Here is a 15,690-nt window from a genome sequence, read left to right as displayed (position 1 = left end):
CAGATGAACCTAAACAATAATCAAGATTAGTTACATTATCACATCCGATATGATAATGAGAAATCACAACTTGCCATCTGGAGGTATACGAAATGGACCCTCGGAGTTGTAGTATTGTAAGACTTGTGTGATCAGGTTTTTACATTCAATCTGTTTGAACTTCCAAACTTTTGCGATTTTGACAATAGCTCGCGTGAAGTAATTGATATCGTATTTTTGAGACGCAGCGATTTGACGAAACTGAGGTGTCAGGAAAAATCCAAGGATGTAGGCCGGTTTGTCAAAGACTTTGCATCACTTGTTGATTATTTGAATACTGTGAGACTTGAAAGTTGAATATTGAGATTCAACTTTCATATCTTTGAGCTTCATGTACAACACAATCACCTCACTCCAAACTTCACCAACGGTAGTATTCGTGCGTTCTAATTTTGCAATCGTATCAACAACTGGCTGGAGTACTCGGACTAAGACATCATTCGAACTTCGAAGCAAAGTGAAGACGATTGAAAACAATGTCCCTGATACTCTTCTTGATTGAAGGCGCATCGGTTGATCGATCGATCGAAGTCTCGACACATTTTCGAAAACCGAGTTCGTGTGATTGAACAGACAGACAGACCTTGGCAAAAGAGAACCATCGAGTCTCGGAGAACGTTTTGATTCCGTGTCCGACTTTCTCAGTAACTCGCCAACTCTCTAACCATTGAATCCAATAATGAGCTTTGGTAAAAAAATTGACTAGTTCTTTGTTGTTGGAGACAACCTCTCTCATGCTTGGATGCGACAGAATGTCTTCAGTAACTAAGTTGATGACATGAAGACAGCAAGGTAAGGTGATGATCGCTGGATGTTCCTCAGTAATGATTTTCTATCATTTGACAAAGGAGATAAATGTTCGAATCAGATTACAAGACAGTGAGAAGAAAAAAGAAGCCTTGACAAGTTGACTTACACAAAACTTTATCATAACTGCTGGAGAATCAGTGACAACAGCACTGATCTGATCCCATCGAAGACCCTGAGCCTTGAGAGTGTCATTTAAAGCGGAAAAGGTGTTTTCAGAGGTATGTCGCTTTTGATTCAATTCGAGAACATCAATGAATTGCTTGACTTCAGTGCCTCGTAAGACTAAAACTGCGTATATGCTGTTTTTTGATACGTCAGTCCAGCCATCTAAAGTGATAGTCAAGTTCGACTGTTTCGCTAACTTCTCCTTGATTGCTATCTCGTGTTTAGCATGTAACATTGGAAGTACATTTTCAATCATCCGATAACGAGTAGGAGGCTTGAATACACATACAGCTAGCATTTTTTGATAGTTCAAGAAAAAATTGTTGTGAAGGAATCTAAAGGCTACCTTCCCCGAGATGAGGGATTTCAAAAGCTCCTCGTCAAGGTCAGCTAACTTGGCCTTGTCGTACGTTCTGAAGTGATGCAGTGAGCTGAAATCATGGATGAGTTTTGACTTTGGAACCAGTGAGGGAGCGCCATCATCACTTGAGCCAGTTTCTGTTGCAGGTTGAGAGTTTGATCGCCCAGTCTTCTCATTATGCTCAGCAAGTATGAGCTGTTTGTATTCTGACTTTTTTGAGATTGAGATTGACGGACATTTCTTGGTGATATGATTGTATAATCCACTTGGCTTTCCATCCAACGTAGCCTTACAGTGCTGACATTGAGCCCGGCGGCGGTTTGATGATGTGTTCAGTTCAGCAGACATCAAGAATCCTGTCCATCGCTTTCCAAATCCGGCGGTAGGTTGGTTCCACTTGGCTGAGGCGGACTTTGACAAGGAGGATTTGACTTTTGGCATGATATGGAAGTATTATATTGCTGACGGTGGCTTTGAGATTGAGGATATTTTGTAAGGTGAGTACTTTGAAGTGTGATTTGAATTTTTTTCACACGGTAACTTGGTGGAATAGACCTAAGTCTAACTTGGGCACGCCACCCCCAAAATCGGCTCCAAAAGGCCTGCCCTAGAGGCCTGCCCCTGGGGCAGGCCAATTGCGCCCCGCCCACCACGTGAAGGTTGGTACTTAACGTTGTCGACGAGGCACACATGGTGTATACATGGGGCCTCGTCGAGAGCGGGCAAGCCAAAAGACTTGCCAGCTGGACCCGTGTTCATGATGGTGGGGCGTTCCGACCTTCCTATGGGCAGCTAGCCCGTCGATTTCTTTGTTCAGACAGGGTACCGCTGTTGTTGATGTCAGCTACTTGTACACCACAAGCGGTTCAAGCGATCTTGGTCAACCTTAAGTTGGATTCTAGAGATGTTCAATTTGTGCGTGCGGAGCTCAGTCGCCCTGAATTACGCCTGATACGAAGGACTTTCAAACGCCCCCTTCAATCATCCTTACGCGGCCTCTTCTCGCATCACACCGTGGTTCCAAACGAGTCGATACCGCCGACACTGATTTACTCGGACACTCAGAACGCAACCTTAGCGTACTTAGAGTTGATCAACATGGCACGAGGTCACGCGTCCAAAGCTGGAAATGGCCAGTCAGCCTTTGCTCGCCAGTATCACGCTACCACCGGCGAAAACGCTAAACAGGCCGCGGTAGCGGCGTACGTGGCAGGATCCCTGGCGGTGATTTGCTGCACCCTTGCCTTGGGTTTAGGCCAAAACTGGCATAGGGTCCGCCGCGTCGTCATTGTTGGACGCCAAGACCCTTGCAGTTTTATTCAGATGTCTGGCAGATGCGGGCGTGACAAGCGACGTGGCCTTGGATTTCTCTTGGTCGAGCACTGTCAAACCAATGGGAAAAATAAGATTGAAGACTTTGACACACCAACCGAAATGTCAGATGACGACCGGATGGATGCGTTAGCAATCACTCCAGTCTGTCTGAGGGTGGCTCTCGCAGTTGACCTAGAGTGAGTCAAAAGGTTTCACCTGACTCAGCTTGGTGAATGCTGACTGACGATGTTCGGGCACAGGAACGGATACATACCCCTTGATCCGGATAGCGACATCGTACACGAGGAGGAGGACCGTCAGCGCGAAGCACACATGCCTATCTGTGACTGTTCCAACTGCCAACCCGAGGAAGCTGAAGCCCTCTGGCTAGCTCAAGCGAGCCTAACTAACGATAATTTTGATAGCGCGCTCAAAATGGGGGAGGACGAGCTCTTCGAACTCATCAATAGCCTACCCGACCCTCCTGCACCTCCTGTGAAAGATATGCGAAACATTCCCATGCTCTGTGGAACCGACGATCCGATTGTCGAGTGCCCAACCCTCTCTAGGCTAGTTAGCCTGTGGGATCAGGCCTTCACCGAATTCTGGCACTCTCAGTTCACTCATCCGTGCCATCTAGGCCCGGACAATCATTTCGGGCGGGATTTGGGATGGGACCTAGCCAAAAATGTCGATTTATTCTTGCAACCCGAAGACTTAGGTGTGGTCCTTGCTAGCGAGTCCATACCTGGACAATTCACCTGCCTGTTCAATGCATTCTTACAGTGGAAAGAACATCCCAACGCGGCTTCCACGGTTGTCAAAGCAGCGGAGCGACGAAAGGCGGCTGCTCGGCCTCCTAGCAAACCCATTCAATCGGTTGAAGGAGCAAGAATTGCACAAACACGTGCTGAAGCTAATAAAATCGCGACCAAGGAGGCCAAGCTGGTGGAAAAGCAACGAGAAGCCCAGGCAAAAGCTGCCGAGAAGGTAGCAGCGGCTGAACAAAAGGCGCAAGCAAAGCTAGACGCGGACTTACGCCGATTGGCCCTGAAGGAGACGGCTCAAAATGAACGAGCTCGAAAGCGCGAACTGGCCAAACAGGAACGGGCTGAAGTCAGAGCGGCGAAGAAAGAGGCGGCCGCTGCACATAAGAAACAGCCTAATACCGCCCCAGCCGGTAAAATAGGCGGTGTCACAGTCCCCCGCCGGCCGTTGTCCCAAAGGGCCAAGCGAGGGGCAGTGGAACTCCCATACTCGTCCCCCAACAAGAAAACGGACAACAGGCGAGGTCAGCACGGGTATTTCTTGTGGACAACTGTCCAGTCACGTCATATGTACCAATATTCTGATTTATTTCACTCCTCGCCAGGAAACTCCCCACTCTGACTGTCCCAAGACGACAACACGTCGGCTGCGCCCCACCAAAACCTCAAAGAGCGACCAGCAATCTGGTCAGCACGAATAAGTTTAATCATATTCCGGTGACCAAGTTTCAAGATGTTTGCGACCTGCGGCGATGGACGTCTAGCACGCACCTCGCCTAAGTGATCTTTGGCGTAAGCAAGGAAAGCCAACAGGCTGGGGCCAGTAATCGAGTTTAGGTTGGGTTGAAATAGCAAAGTGTGTCCAGAGTGTATTTTGAAGAGCTGCAGGAGTTTTCGTAGCTGCCCGTGTATGCAATGCATGTTCAACAAACGGTATAACTCCACGATCAGATGCCTGCGAGCTATGCAAGCCACGTACCATGGGAATGAGGTTTGAGAGTAGCTGAGTGAGTCTTTGAATGTCCGTGCCGTGCCCCTGAACGGCCACGCCCCAATGGTCAGCGAGGACTTCAACCTAAGCGAAGTGAACATGTTTAACTGCTCGTGTAATATGACTCACAGTATTATTGTATACTCGCTTGAGGTAGAATATACTAATTTCTAGGAACTCATCAATTGGAAGCCAGTGGTCCGGACGTTTGTTGGATGGTATAAGGAGGGAATGCTTGATTGCGCGGGCAAGGTCCTTTGGTAGGTCTTCCTCTAACAGTAACACGATTCGCGGAATATGGCGCGAATAATGTGATAGACCCTGGATGCCTTGGGCCATTATAGCCCATTGCTTCCACATCAGCATGAGGCGGCCGATATCACCCGCCCAAGTTGCTTTGTGGGCCTCGACTACCGTGGCAAAGTCTCGGAGACGCAACATCAAATTATAACGAGTGGTATCCGCCTGCAACCTTGCCGCTTCTAAAGCGGCAGCGTCAAAGTAAGTATCCCATACCTTGTCGATGACATGCTCACAGTCCTCGGCCTGAGTCAAATGAAGATCCTTATCGCTTCCCATGATTTGGCTGACACGGGCAAACAGTGGTCAGTCCGCACTCTTATGAAAACTCACCGTTAGTATAATTAACATGTTTGAACATACCTTATCGAATGAACCAGGTTAGCTTTGTGGAGCATTCGAGCAGACCACATCAAGGTGTTGAAGTCTTGTGACGCAGGCGGTTTCTTATATTCGCATCCCAACGCAAACAAAGACCTCCAGGCACCTGAGTCATCACCGTTGTCCGCCTTACCCCAATGGTGAGTTAATAGTGCTTTTGTGAAGTTCCACATAGTGTGGGCCCCGCCGAAAATTGATAGGACCCATTGCATACCTTCAACTGAATCAATCGGAGGGAATCTCTTCACTCTAAGACTCTCCAACAATTGATTCGAGCCAACATCGCCTCCAGCCACCAAAAGACTCTGGGCATATTCAGATTTGTCCAGACCAATCTGAGCAATGACAGCGTCGATAACGCGCAATACTCCTTCAGCGGACGAATCCGGCGCATCCATCATACGTAGGAAATGGATATTAGGTTGGTGCATCTCGATTTGGTCGACTGGCGGAGGTCTAGTCTGCAGCTGCGGGAGGAGTCTGGGGTCAGGCGACCCTGGTAGGTAAGTGGCGTATTCCTTGAGGGCTGTGGCTATTTGACACTTCACCACTGATTTCCAATGCTCCGCTTCGGCAGGGGTCGAACAAAATGATGACATCGTAACAGCTTTGCGGTCCGCTCTTGACATTGCATCGCAAAAGGCGGCGAGGCTGACAGCATCCTTGCTGCATTTAGCCTGTAGGCATGCACGAACTACTATATAAAATCCCCATGTGCCGTGAAACAGACGCGATGACGTCTCGACCCGAGTGTTATGAATCTTCAATTGGATGTCGATGTTGTCATAAACCAGTAAAGGTAAAAGTTTGTGGTTGACTTTGAACAAGTCCATCATTCTATCTTCTTGTAAGTGACGCAGATGGTCCATTGCTGATAGTGAGCTCCTTCGAGACGTTGTGATACCGTGACAATGTAACCATTCGTTGACGCGACAGGATACACCTCCCGCGTAAGTCATCAAACTATTCGCCATGGGTATAGCATTCGCTCTGCGATTGCAGCTGACAGCTATCATCGCACATATGAAAATAGGCAGCTAGGTCGGACGCATTTATGGTACATAGGATCAGTACAATGATACGCCTCGCCGGAAGCATGGGTTGGGAAATACCTTGGTCAGTTTCAGAACCGCCTGGTCCGCGGGGGTGGCCTTGACATAAACTAAATTCTCCATTGAGAGTACCGTTTCTTCATCCAGCGAGCGATCCAAGTTCGTATCTCTATCTGCAGGAGCCTCCGTGTCCTGCAGATACGACTCAGTGGATTGTTGACTAAGCATCTCGGGGCCAGTTCCACCATCGTCATTGTCTTCGGCCTCCGGTTGATTTATATTCAAACTGATCGCGAGTTTCCCATGAATCAGTGAATGAAGGAAATTCATTCCGGTCTTGATCTGCGTTTCACGAATACTTTCCGCACTTTGGCCAAAATAGTCCGGTGTGATTCTATTCGAACTGATGTACGCACCGCTAGGGAAGTGACCTCGAGGCACTTCCTGCGCATTCACGATTTCCGACGCCTTCATCATGCGGTTCGTGAGACAACAGTTGTAATCGAAATTGGTGAAATAACGACACTGTACTAACTTCCTCCAAAATCAACTTCTCCCAATCCGTGCGACCTTGTTCGCAAGATCTTGACAGCTTGCCCATATTTCGAACTATGGAGCGGGTCTGTTTGAACGCGAGGCCAATCTTCATGAGACGTCTTCGCCCGACCAAAGCATCATCCTTTGATGACAGAAATGTCACCATGAATTGCTTTGGGGTCAAGTCGAGCTTTGTGAGGTAGTCACACACGAGGAGGGTTCGAGCGAGGGTGCTGGTATCATCGGAGCTGGGCACAATGCGGTGGGTAGAGGCCATGGATAGTTAAAATGTAGGTATGGAAAATGGTAGTCGACTAAGACACTTGTAGGCAACGGTTCCTTCAGATATTGCTTTATCTCACACTCTACTGGCGTGGTCTTAAAAACCTACCGTCGAGAAATGTGGATTGATGATGAACATATCAACCTTTGTTTAGGAGTACAGCAGGTATTCTGGCTCAACATGGCTGTGACTTGCAATATGGGAGAGTGAAACAAGCAAAGCACGTGCAAGTGCTCCCAAACCACAAACCGAGTCACTGTCACTCTGTTTGGCCCAACACGGTGAACTGAATGGCCGCGAGCGATTGCTTGGTCATGCTTAGTGCGAGAGGATCATTTGCCCAGATGTCAAGACCTCTTGGGAGGTCAAGGCTACTCAACAACATGACCATTTCCAGAATGATAGATCAATATATCGGTCCACCTCGTTGAGTTCCCTGGGGAAGTTTCAGCAGGGAGACGATACTTAGCTCGATCAATCCAGCCAGGCGATTATCTGGATTGATCAAGCTGATACATCATGATCCGGCTAGGCGATATGCCATTGCTTCTCTCGAAACAATGCCACTTTTGAATGGTACAGCTGACATGCCCCAATTCCAAAGCGGTTGGTGCGCTTATGAACAATCTTTTGCGATTGCAAGACTAGCGTTTCAGACCACGCAAGACCGGACCGCTTTTGCCTTCGCGAGAGGCTTCGATAAGCCTCTTGTGCGGTTGGGGAACATCTGCATTATCGGTGTATCAACACGCATCTTTTCACATCAAGCATTTCCAAACCTTTACAATCCAACCGCAATCAAAATCGGCCTTCAACCCTTATTGATACATCGCCTAATGAATCCGTACGTAGAACCTCTTCTCGACTTGGAGGGTGCGGTCGGCAGGATTACTGGGGCTATTGAAGAGGAAGGGTTAAGTGTGGAATCGTTCATCGACGCCGTCGGTGGTCCCTACCCCACCTCAGTGGAGGAACAGCGCGCAATGTTGACCATGCCCCACAGCGTCTATCGACAGACAGTGGAAATCATTCGGTTCATTGAGGCCAGTACATTGGGGGTTTGGGATTTCATTTTCAACTTCCTCGACCATCGTTTTATTCGGCGACGTCCCCAAAGACATGATTTGCGGGGGGGAACCCCCGAGTCCAGGACTTTGATCAGGAACATCCTTTTGGGCATAAGAGATGTAATATATGAAGCTGGGAATGGCAAAGGTGTCTGGCGCGCCTTTATACAGGAGCAGGTGAGTCTTTCCGTGATTAGCACTCGCATGATCGCCACTCGTATTGAACCTTTTTGTGTGGTATGGCTCAGGCAGATGCACTCCAAATCAATGCCGACGAGCTGGCCACCGACACCGATGACTCTACGTGAATATGGGAGGGGAGTGCTCGAGAACGCCTCATGAAGGGATTGTGAGTTACCATGCCTTGCCAAAGGTGATACCTATTATTGTGTCCTAAATCATGAAATGCATTCCAGGCTCAGCATCCCAATCGGATTCCAGGTCCTTGATTACCGTCATGAAATGCATTCTCCATTACGTTGCCCAACGTGAACTGCTGTTTAAACTGTAAAGATTTAATCTCGCGAGAACGAAGCTTTCTGACGCGCAGCATTGGAAACACATGTAGACAAACACGGCCCCGAGTTGTGAGCCAAGAGCTTGATTGCTCATATCTTTTGAAGATATGGGGCCGTGAAGGTATGGAGGGTGGCAAATGATAGATGGAGATCTTGCGCTTTTGTTTCATTATCACCTTTTCATGAGTTGATAAGGTGAATACGTGAGCACGTGAGATGACAGGTTTTTGGCGAAAGCCCTGTCTAGTCTCACGCCAGAAATTTGGGATAGCGCATAAGTCCCTCGCTGGCGCTCGGAGGTACGTGGTACTTGTACCGACGGGGCCGAAGCGAGTGGGACTTATATAAGTTTGGGGCGGGCCAAGCTTTTTTGGATTGACTGTAGTAGTAACTTCATCATCCATGTTCATTTTTCAAAACACTTAAACATTTCTAAACCAATCATCTATCAAACACCTTAACTCACTCCAAGCTAAAAAAGACTAGACTGAAGAGTTAAAAAACAAATGTAAGATTTCAATCACCTAAACAAAAAAATGTTGTTCAACAAATCTTACCATCAAAAGAAGTTAATCAAAGTCCAAAATGTATGCAGAAAATCATGGAATTGAATTGATTAAATCTGTGTTCAATATCTTTCTCTTCTTTTCTTTCTTTACAGCTATTCTTGTACATATGTCTCTCCCAACAATTGCAAACCAGAAAAAAGTGAGCAGTCAACTCAATCAACATTTCCATTGTTGTATGGCTTCTGAAATTAGCGGAATCAGTTACATGGTCAGGCTTTTACAGACTTGTAGGATATTTACCATGTAGAATATCAAGTCAACTGTTGTCAGTATAGTCACAAACCTGGACAAAAATAGCTGTTCAAGTTTTTCAAAAAAAATAATGATTAAAGTTTCAATTACTTTACTTAAAAAAACTTCAAAAAAAATCAAAATATGAATTATTCACAAAAAGAAAAAGAAATCAAATTTTTTGATTTATTTCAAACAAAGACACACACCACAAACACACACTCAGACATTTAACATTTCATTTTGAATTACACAAAACAAAACAAAAACAAAAAAAAGAGGGAAAATATGATTTGAAATGAAATAAAAAATAAAGAATAAAGAATTGTAATTTTACTAATCCAAAAGAAAGAAGGTAGAAAAATAAAACTTGAGGATAAGAAAAATGCTATTATGAAAAAAAGAAAAATTATAATCACACCCATCTTCACACATCCCGACCCACACACACACACAAAATACTAAATACCAAATACCAAATACCAAAAAAAAATTGGAAAAAAAAACTCAAGAAAAGATAAATGAACAAAATATGGATATATATATATAAATAAAAAAAATTGAAATTGAAAAAAAATCATTCACACTTTTCTAATTTTGATTTGATCTTTGGATTTCATTCTTCATCAACTTTCCTCATTAACAAAAATAAAAGTCCCTAAGTATGCGTTTTCATTAACCTAAGAAAGAGAAAAATAACAGGAAAAGAATCAAGACTGTCCAAAAGAAAAGGAAAACCTTGATCATCTATGAAATGAAAAACCCTATCGATCATCAAATTAACCTCAACTAGATTTCTTCACCACTTTCATTTCGACTTCTCTTACGATAAATCATTGATCATGAATCAGCATTTTCTAATAAGGATCGTACCAATCTTTTCGTTCTCTTTTCATTCTTTTGATGAATTCCACATTCTAATGCATCAATATAAGTTGTATACTTGATAATTTCCGCTAAGAGGTATTGTGATTTCTTTTCCCAATTATTAGTAGCTTTTTGGAAATTCAAAGATCTAGTCGGATACTATATGAAAAAAATTCAAAAGAAAATCCAATCCAATTAGTCAAATCAAGTCTCTTGGTGGGATGTTCGGAAAAATGTCGTTCAAGAAATCAAAAATTCAAACTTACCAAACTCATCATCGGTTTTCTTAAATAATTATGTTTTTCTAATTCTAATTGCATATAAATCGAATGTTTTCTTAAATTGTCTAATTGATTTTCTTCCGTCAAGGTACTAGTCGAATTAGGTGGTATAGGTGCACTCCAGTCATTAATCATCACATTACTATTGATTTGATTTGGTGGTTGTTGTGCTTGTGGTAATTGTACGTGGTGTTGATGTTGGTTATGGGTTAATCTCAAATCAGCTACTGATCCTTTAACACTTTCAGATCCTGACATTGAGTACATATTTCCTGATGAATTAGGTTTAATGATCTTCTGTCTTAATTTTTTACTTCTAGTGGGTTGTGATTCTACTTTTCCTTCTGATTCTTCGTCTCCTTTATAATCATTTGATTTTCTACTTATACTTGACATTCGAATCGCTGCTAAATCGGCAACTTGATTCCAACCATATTCCATATTCGAAACTCCACCCGTCAACGGTTCTTTACTCAATCTGGCTGACCAATAATTACATGTAGATACCCATTCATTTACCAAGTCGGCAGTACCTGCTTGAAAAAAGTAAGAAGATTCGTTGGCGAGTGTAAGAACAAAAGCGCAAGGTCGGTCTCGGTTATATCCTGAAGGTAATGCACTCGAAAGTGAATGAGTGAGAGTGAGTTCTCCCATAGGTTGCGCATTCGATAACCAATTCCCACCACCCACGGTTGGGCCATCACCTGATGCTTGATTACTCGAACTCATGCTTGGACCAGTTGCTCCAAACTGAAACATCTTCAATTGACCCTTATGAATCACCACAAAGAGTTGTGCCCAACCTTTGTCCTTGTGTCGTTTCCCTTTCGCATCCCAATACTGTTTACGCTGAAGTAAGCCCTCCTTAGCCCAAGGAGCACCCAGCAGCGCTAACTCTTCGTCTGACATCAACGTTGGAGGCTCTTGTGGGTCTTCCTTCGATTCTTCTTCCGTTTGCTCTCGAATGATAGATTGCGAGAGATTAGAAGCAAATCCAATTGAAGGAGAAGTCATGTTCGTGTACCGATGCGAACCCGTCGAGCTGTTAGATTGAGCCTGTGTGAACGGTTATCAATTTGCAATCAGTCTTCTTAATTATACGTTTTGAAATAGAGTGACTGATATAAAGTGACATCAAATAAAAGCCGTCTCTCACTCACCAATCCACCCGGGCCACTAGTCCCTGACATAGTCGATGGTGCCGTACTCGATGTCGGACTACTTGACCTGGGACCATACATCTCTGCTCCATGCGCTGCCAAAAGGCCACCAAATCCTGGAAGTCCCCTCAAACTATTACGTTTGAAAGGTGGCTGAGGACGTTCAGCGCCCAAAGCACCTGGGCTTCGAGTTCCGCCAATGCCCGGAGTGCGCGGTTGACCATCAGTGTTCAGACCTTGGAAGATTGGCTGAGTCTTAATGGCAGTATAGATATCCTACATCGCCTCAAAAAGTAGTAAGCAAGTGTTGAAAATGAAGAAGGGTTCATGCCACGTGCTTACCTTCAACAGTCCCTCAATCTCTTTCTCAAACAAAGCTCTTGAGAATTGACTAGGTTTGATCATGCCTTCCTGTGGAGCCATAGAGGCCGCAGGCGAAGCCAGTTCATTAGATCCTCTCCGAGAAGCGTCACCAGGGAGTTCTGGCGGCCCATTGACCATGACGAAAGGATGTGCACTCGACGCAACACTACCGCTCCTTCGAGGTAATCTCGAGGCTGCCGTGCCGGGATTACTACCATTCCTAAAGGGTCCTCGCCATTTATCGATTGATGGTCTCCCAATCGCGCTATGGGGTGGCTTAGTATGCGAGTCTACAAATGAATCTACATCTGTAGATGACTTCTTTGATGCTTGAGAGCCACGTCCAATCGTGCCTGTCCTCAGGCTAGGTGAACTGGGTCGACTGTAAGATATGAAATCGCTCATGCTCATTGGGGTGTCTCTTTCAGCAGAATCAATCACATGCTCGACGTCACCCAGATCTTCAAAGGCCGAGAGCTGGGCAGTCAAAGTCTCCAACGTATTCCTAACAAACTGAGACCTTGACATTCTACTAGTTGTATCGACAATATGTAAATCGGTATTCAGTAGTAGGATTGAGTATGATAGCGCATGTACCACATCTATTGGTTCCATGAAGCAAGACATGAGAAAAATCAGTTTTGAAGCAGAATGAGGTGAAATCGAAAAGACACTGACCAGTACTAAAGTACAAGTTCGAAAAGTTTTGTTGCCAAAACCTTTGACTAAACTCTACCAAGATCCGATCAATCTGTTGAGTTTCACCCTTAAGATGGAGTTTCTGACAAAGCTTCCTAAATGCCATATCAATCCTCAGTTGATGGAAAGCAAAACAATTCATGTAATGTTTCAAAGTCAAGACTGGCAATTGATTTTCACCCGTATCAGGACTTCCAAGCCACTCTGCCAGCTTATCACGTCTGATAAAGCTTTCATCTTCGTCCCAACATCTTCGAGCCAGCATCTTGGCATTCTCATCTACAGAAAGTGTTGGATCCACAAAGTCATTGGGATGAACTGAAGTATGCGCAGTGGAGCGGGTGTCGTTGGACCGCTTCGTAGAGTTCATCGTACTGGTAGTAGAAACGGTGCGTTGTTTACTTATCACAGGCCCCAAACTGCATCCATCGTTATCTTCTTGACCTGTATGTGGTCGGGTGCTGGGACCAGAAGCTCGAAGCGGCATTGTCGATGGCGAGGAGGAGGTGATAGAGGAAGAAGCGAGACTGCGTGACAGTGAAGATGTGCGATCAAGGCCAGTCCTACTGACGCGTTTCTTTTGCTCCTCTTGATCGTTTGCAGGTGTTGGAGGATCAAGTTCGCTAGCATCTGGAGATCGTTCAAGTTTGAGGCCTAAACCAACTGGAGTGGTATCTTTAGGCAAAGGCACGGTTTGTCCACTCCAATTGGGCGAAAACGGATTTCTGTGATGTTCCGGAAGCATGGGCGAGGGAGATTCGTAGCCGGAATAGGTCGAAGACTGTTGTGAGTATGGGCTCCCTAGATGGGAGGGCGCCATACTCGAGGGTGTGGCGCCATCAGTAGCATTTGCAGCTGTCTCTGGGGCGCTGACCAGCCTGATACTTGGAGTATGATTCAATTGGAGGTCTGCTTCAGAAGTATCGTCAAATTGCTGAGACGCGTCTGGTACCCGTCCACCATGTCCATCGCCAGTTGCCCGCCTAGAGTCTTGTAAGGCATGAATGTTGAGGGTCTTATTAGACATGGTCGATTCCTCAGTCTCGGTTCTGAGCCGATTGGTGAGACCAGGAGTGCCGGTCAGCTTGGAATCAAGGTAAGGGTGTGGACTTCGTTGTCTACCGGACCATGGCGAGTCGGATAAGGTAGGTGAGAGGGGATTATGAACCGGAAGATCGGAAGGAACGGATGCTGGACAGGATTCGGCGCTGGCTGAACGCGCAGATGTCCAGACTGGTAAAGAAAGGTCCCTCGCCATCGCGGCTCTGTGGTTTGATGAATGGTCGATCCTCATGTCATTCAATGACTCGGCACGAGAGTTCCTATTCGATTCGGGTGGACGATGGGCAGAGCGACCAGTAACAGCTGAGGAAGTATCCAAATTGGGTAACACATGTGGATGCCCACTTCGTGGAAGTGGCGATTGGAAACGTGTAGGACCACCGATTGGTGGAGTGTGAGGTACAGAGTTTTGACGATGGAATGGATTCTTGGGGGTAACCTCGGTGACTCTCGCCTTTCCTTCTTCTCCATTTTCCGACATAGTGGAAAAAAATGAGGCAGTCGAACCAGCCGAAGGTAAGTTAGAGTGTGTCTTCGAGACTCCAAAATCCGTGTTAACTTGGATGAGAGGATTTGTGCCTTGAGTAGATTGATCAACCGGTAGACTCAGAGGATCATGTGATATGACGCCCGACAAGAGACTATCACTCCTAGGACTCAGGTCAGAATCACGTTGGGGATCGTGCGCTTCTGTTGGATAAGGTTTGAGAGGTCGCTTGAAGGGGTTCGACTCGCTTTGGATGGGTGATGTGATATCGCGACCAGTTTCATTCGATTTATTTGACTTTGGCGTCACAGAGCCAGGCGGTTGATGAAGAAACGGCGAGGCTCCTGTTACACTGTAAAGCTGAGAGGCGGGGGTTGAAAGCTTGGTTGGTTGTGAGCTGTGAGGAAAAGAAGCTGAACAGAAAGCTAAGGAAGTTAGGACTAACCTGTGGGGATGGTTTTGTGGCCGCAGAGTCAAAAGGTTGGAGACTCGCGACTGCAGCTGACAAGGATGACATTGATGTCCTTTGCCTTGGCGAGTTCTGCGAATTCAGCTCGATATTGGAGGCATATCGATGAAAGGTCAAAGCGTGCGGATCTTCTGGATTAGCGGCCGGATGACTATAATGGTTTCTAGCAGGTTTGAAAGATGAAAGCTTAGCAAACGCGGCATCATGTCTGGGAGGTGAAGCTGAGCGTGAACGATTGAGGTTTGTGATGGCGGGGTCAGGCCCAAGATCGTCGGTACGTTCTCGTGCTTTGCGCTGAGATGGAGAGGGAGAGAGAGGACTAGGCGATGATCGGGTGGATTGAGCTGCAGATTTGACGTTACTTCTTTTGTCAGACTGCGTTGGAGAGAGGGTAGCTGGGGGGTTATTTTGGATGTACGAAGATGGAATGGTAGGCACAGGTGGTGGCGGCGGAGTCGGACGTTGTAAATGCAATGAATGAGGTAATGCAGGCGATGAAGGACACGACTCTGTGCCTGGCTGAGATAGATGGTGATCAGATTGTGATGAAAAATGTCGAGAGTGTTGGACATTGACTAGATCACTCAGATTGTTTGTGGACTCTGATGCGCCGGGTGTCGAACCAAATCTACGTTTGAAGAATCCGCTAGTCTTTTTCATGGTGCTAGACCACGACTTTACCAGCGAAACCACGGAGTAGACAATGAAGATGATTTGCACGGTGAAGATTGATTGGGATCACGTAGGACGGTTGGAATGACGCGAGGATATACGAGGAGAAGTTGAGGCGTGACGAAAGCAAGCAGAAAATAAAATTGTGAATTGAAGATGTTGAATGGGATGTCGCGTAGTGAGAATGGGCCAATTATGCGTGTGACGTCAGACCAAAAGGCAAGAAGAAAGCATAAATGGTGAAT

The 15,690-nt window shown here is 45.9% G+C and overlaps 3 protein-coding genes across 3 annotated transcripts; 1 reads left to right on the top strand and 2 right to left on the bottom strand.

Moving 5' to 3' along the window:
* Nucleotides 1–2,935: 2,935 nt before the first annotated feature.
* On the top strand, nucleotides 2,936–4,078 carry MELLADRAFT_61188 (uncharacterized protein; the record flags this gene model as incomplete). The annotated part of the gene is made up of 1 exon (XM_007407198.1): nucleotides 2,936–4,078. One exon carries the CDS (start codon nucleotides 2,936–2,938, stop codon nucleotides 4,076–4,078), a length of 1,143 nt encoding a protein of 380 aa, XP_007407260.1.
* Nucleotides 4,079–4,216: 138 nt separating this feature from the next.
* MELLADRAFT_104204 (uncharacterized protein) lies at nucleotides 4,217–6,994 on the bottom strand (the record flags this gene model as incomplete). Its single annotated transcript, XM_007407143.1, has 8 exons — nucleotides 4,217–4,418; nucleotides 4,920–5,033; nucleotides 5,111–5,132; nucleotides 5,343–5,805; nucleotides 5,947–6,165; nucleotides 6,241–6,648; nucleotides 6,716–6,859; nucleotides 6,929–6,994. 8 exons carry the CDS (start codon nucleotides 6,992–6,994, stop codon nucleotides 4,217–4,219), a joined length of 1,638 nt encoding a protein of 545 aa, XP_007407205.1.
* Nucleotides 6,995–9,508: 2,514 nt separating this feature from the next.
* Nucleotides 9,509–15,433, bottom strand: MELLADRAFT_77145 (uncharacterized protein; the record flags this gene model as incomplete). Its single annotated transcript, XM_007407142.1, has 6 exons — nucleotides 9,509–10,411; nucleotides 10,519–11,589; nucleotides 11,694–11,948; nucleotides 12,036–12,658; nucleotides 12,735–14,685; nucleotides 14,750–15,433. 6 exons carry the CDS (start codon nucleotides 15,431–15,433, stop codon nucleotides 10,226–10,228), a joined length of 4,770 nt encoding a protein of 1,589 aa, XP_007407204.1.
* Nucleotides 15,434–15,690: the final 257 nt, after the last annotated feature.

Source organism: Melampsora larici-populina, assembly GCF_000204055.1.
Source record: "Melampsora larici-populina 98AG31 unplaced genomic scaffold MELLAscaffold_8, whole genome shotgun sequence".
NCBI classification, from domain to species: Eukaryota; Fungi; Basidiomycota; class Pucciniomycetes; order Pucciniales; family Melampsoraceae; genus Melampsora; species Melampsora laricis-populina.
This window is presented reverse-complemented; position numbering and strand designations above follow the sequence as displayed.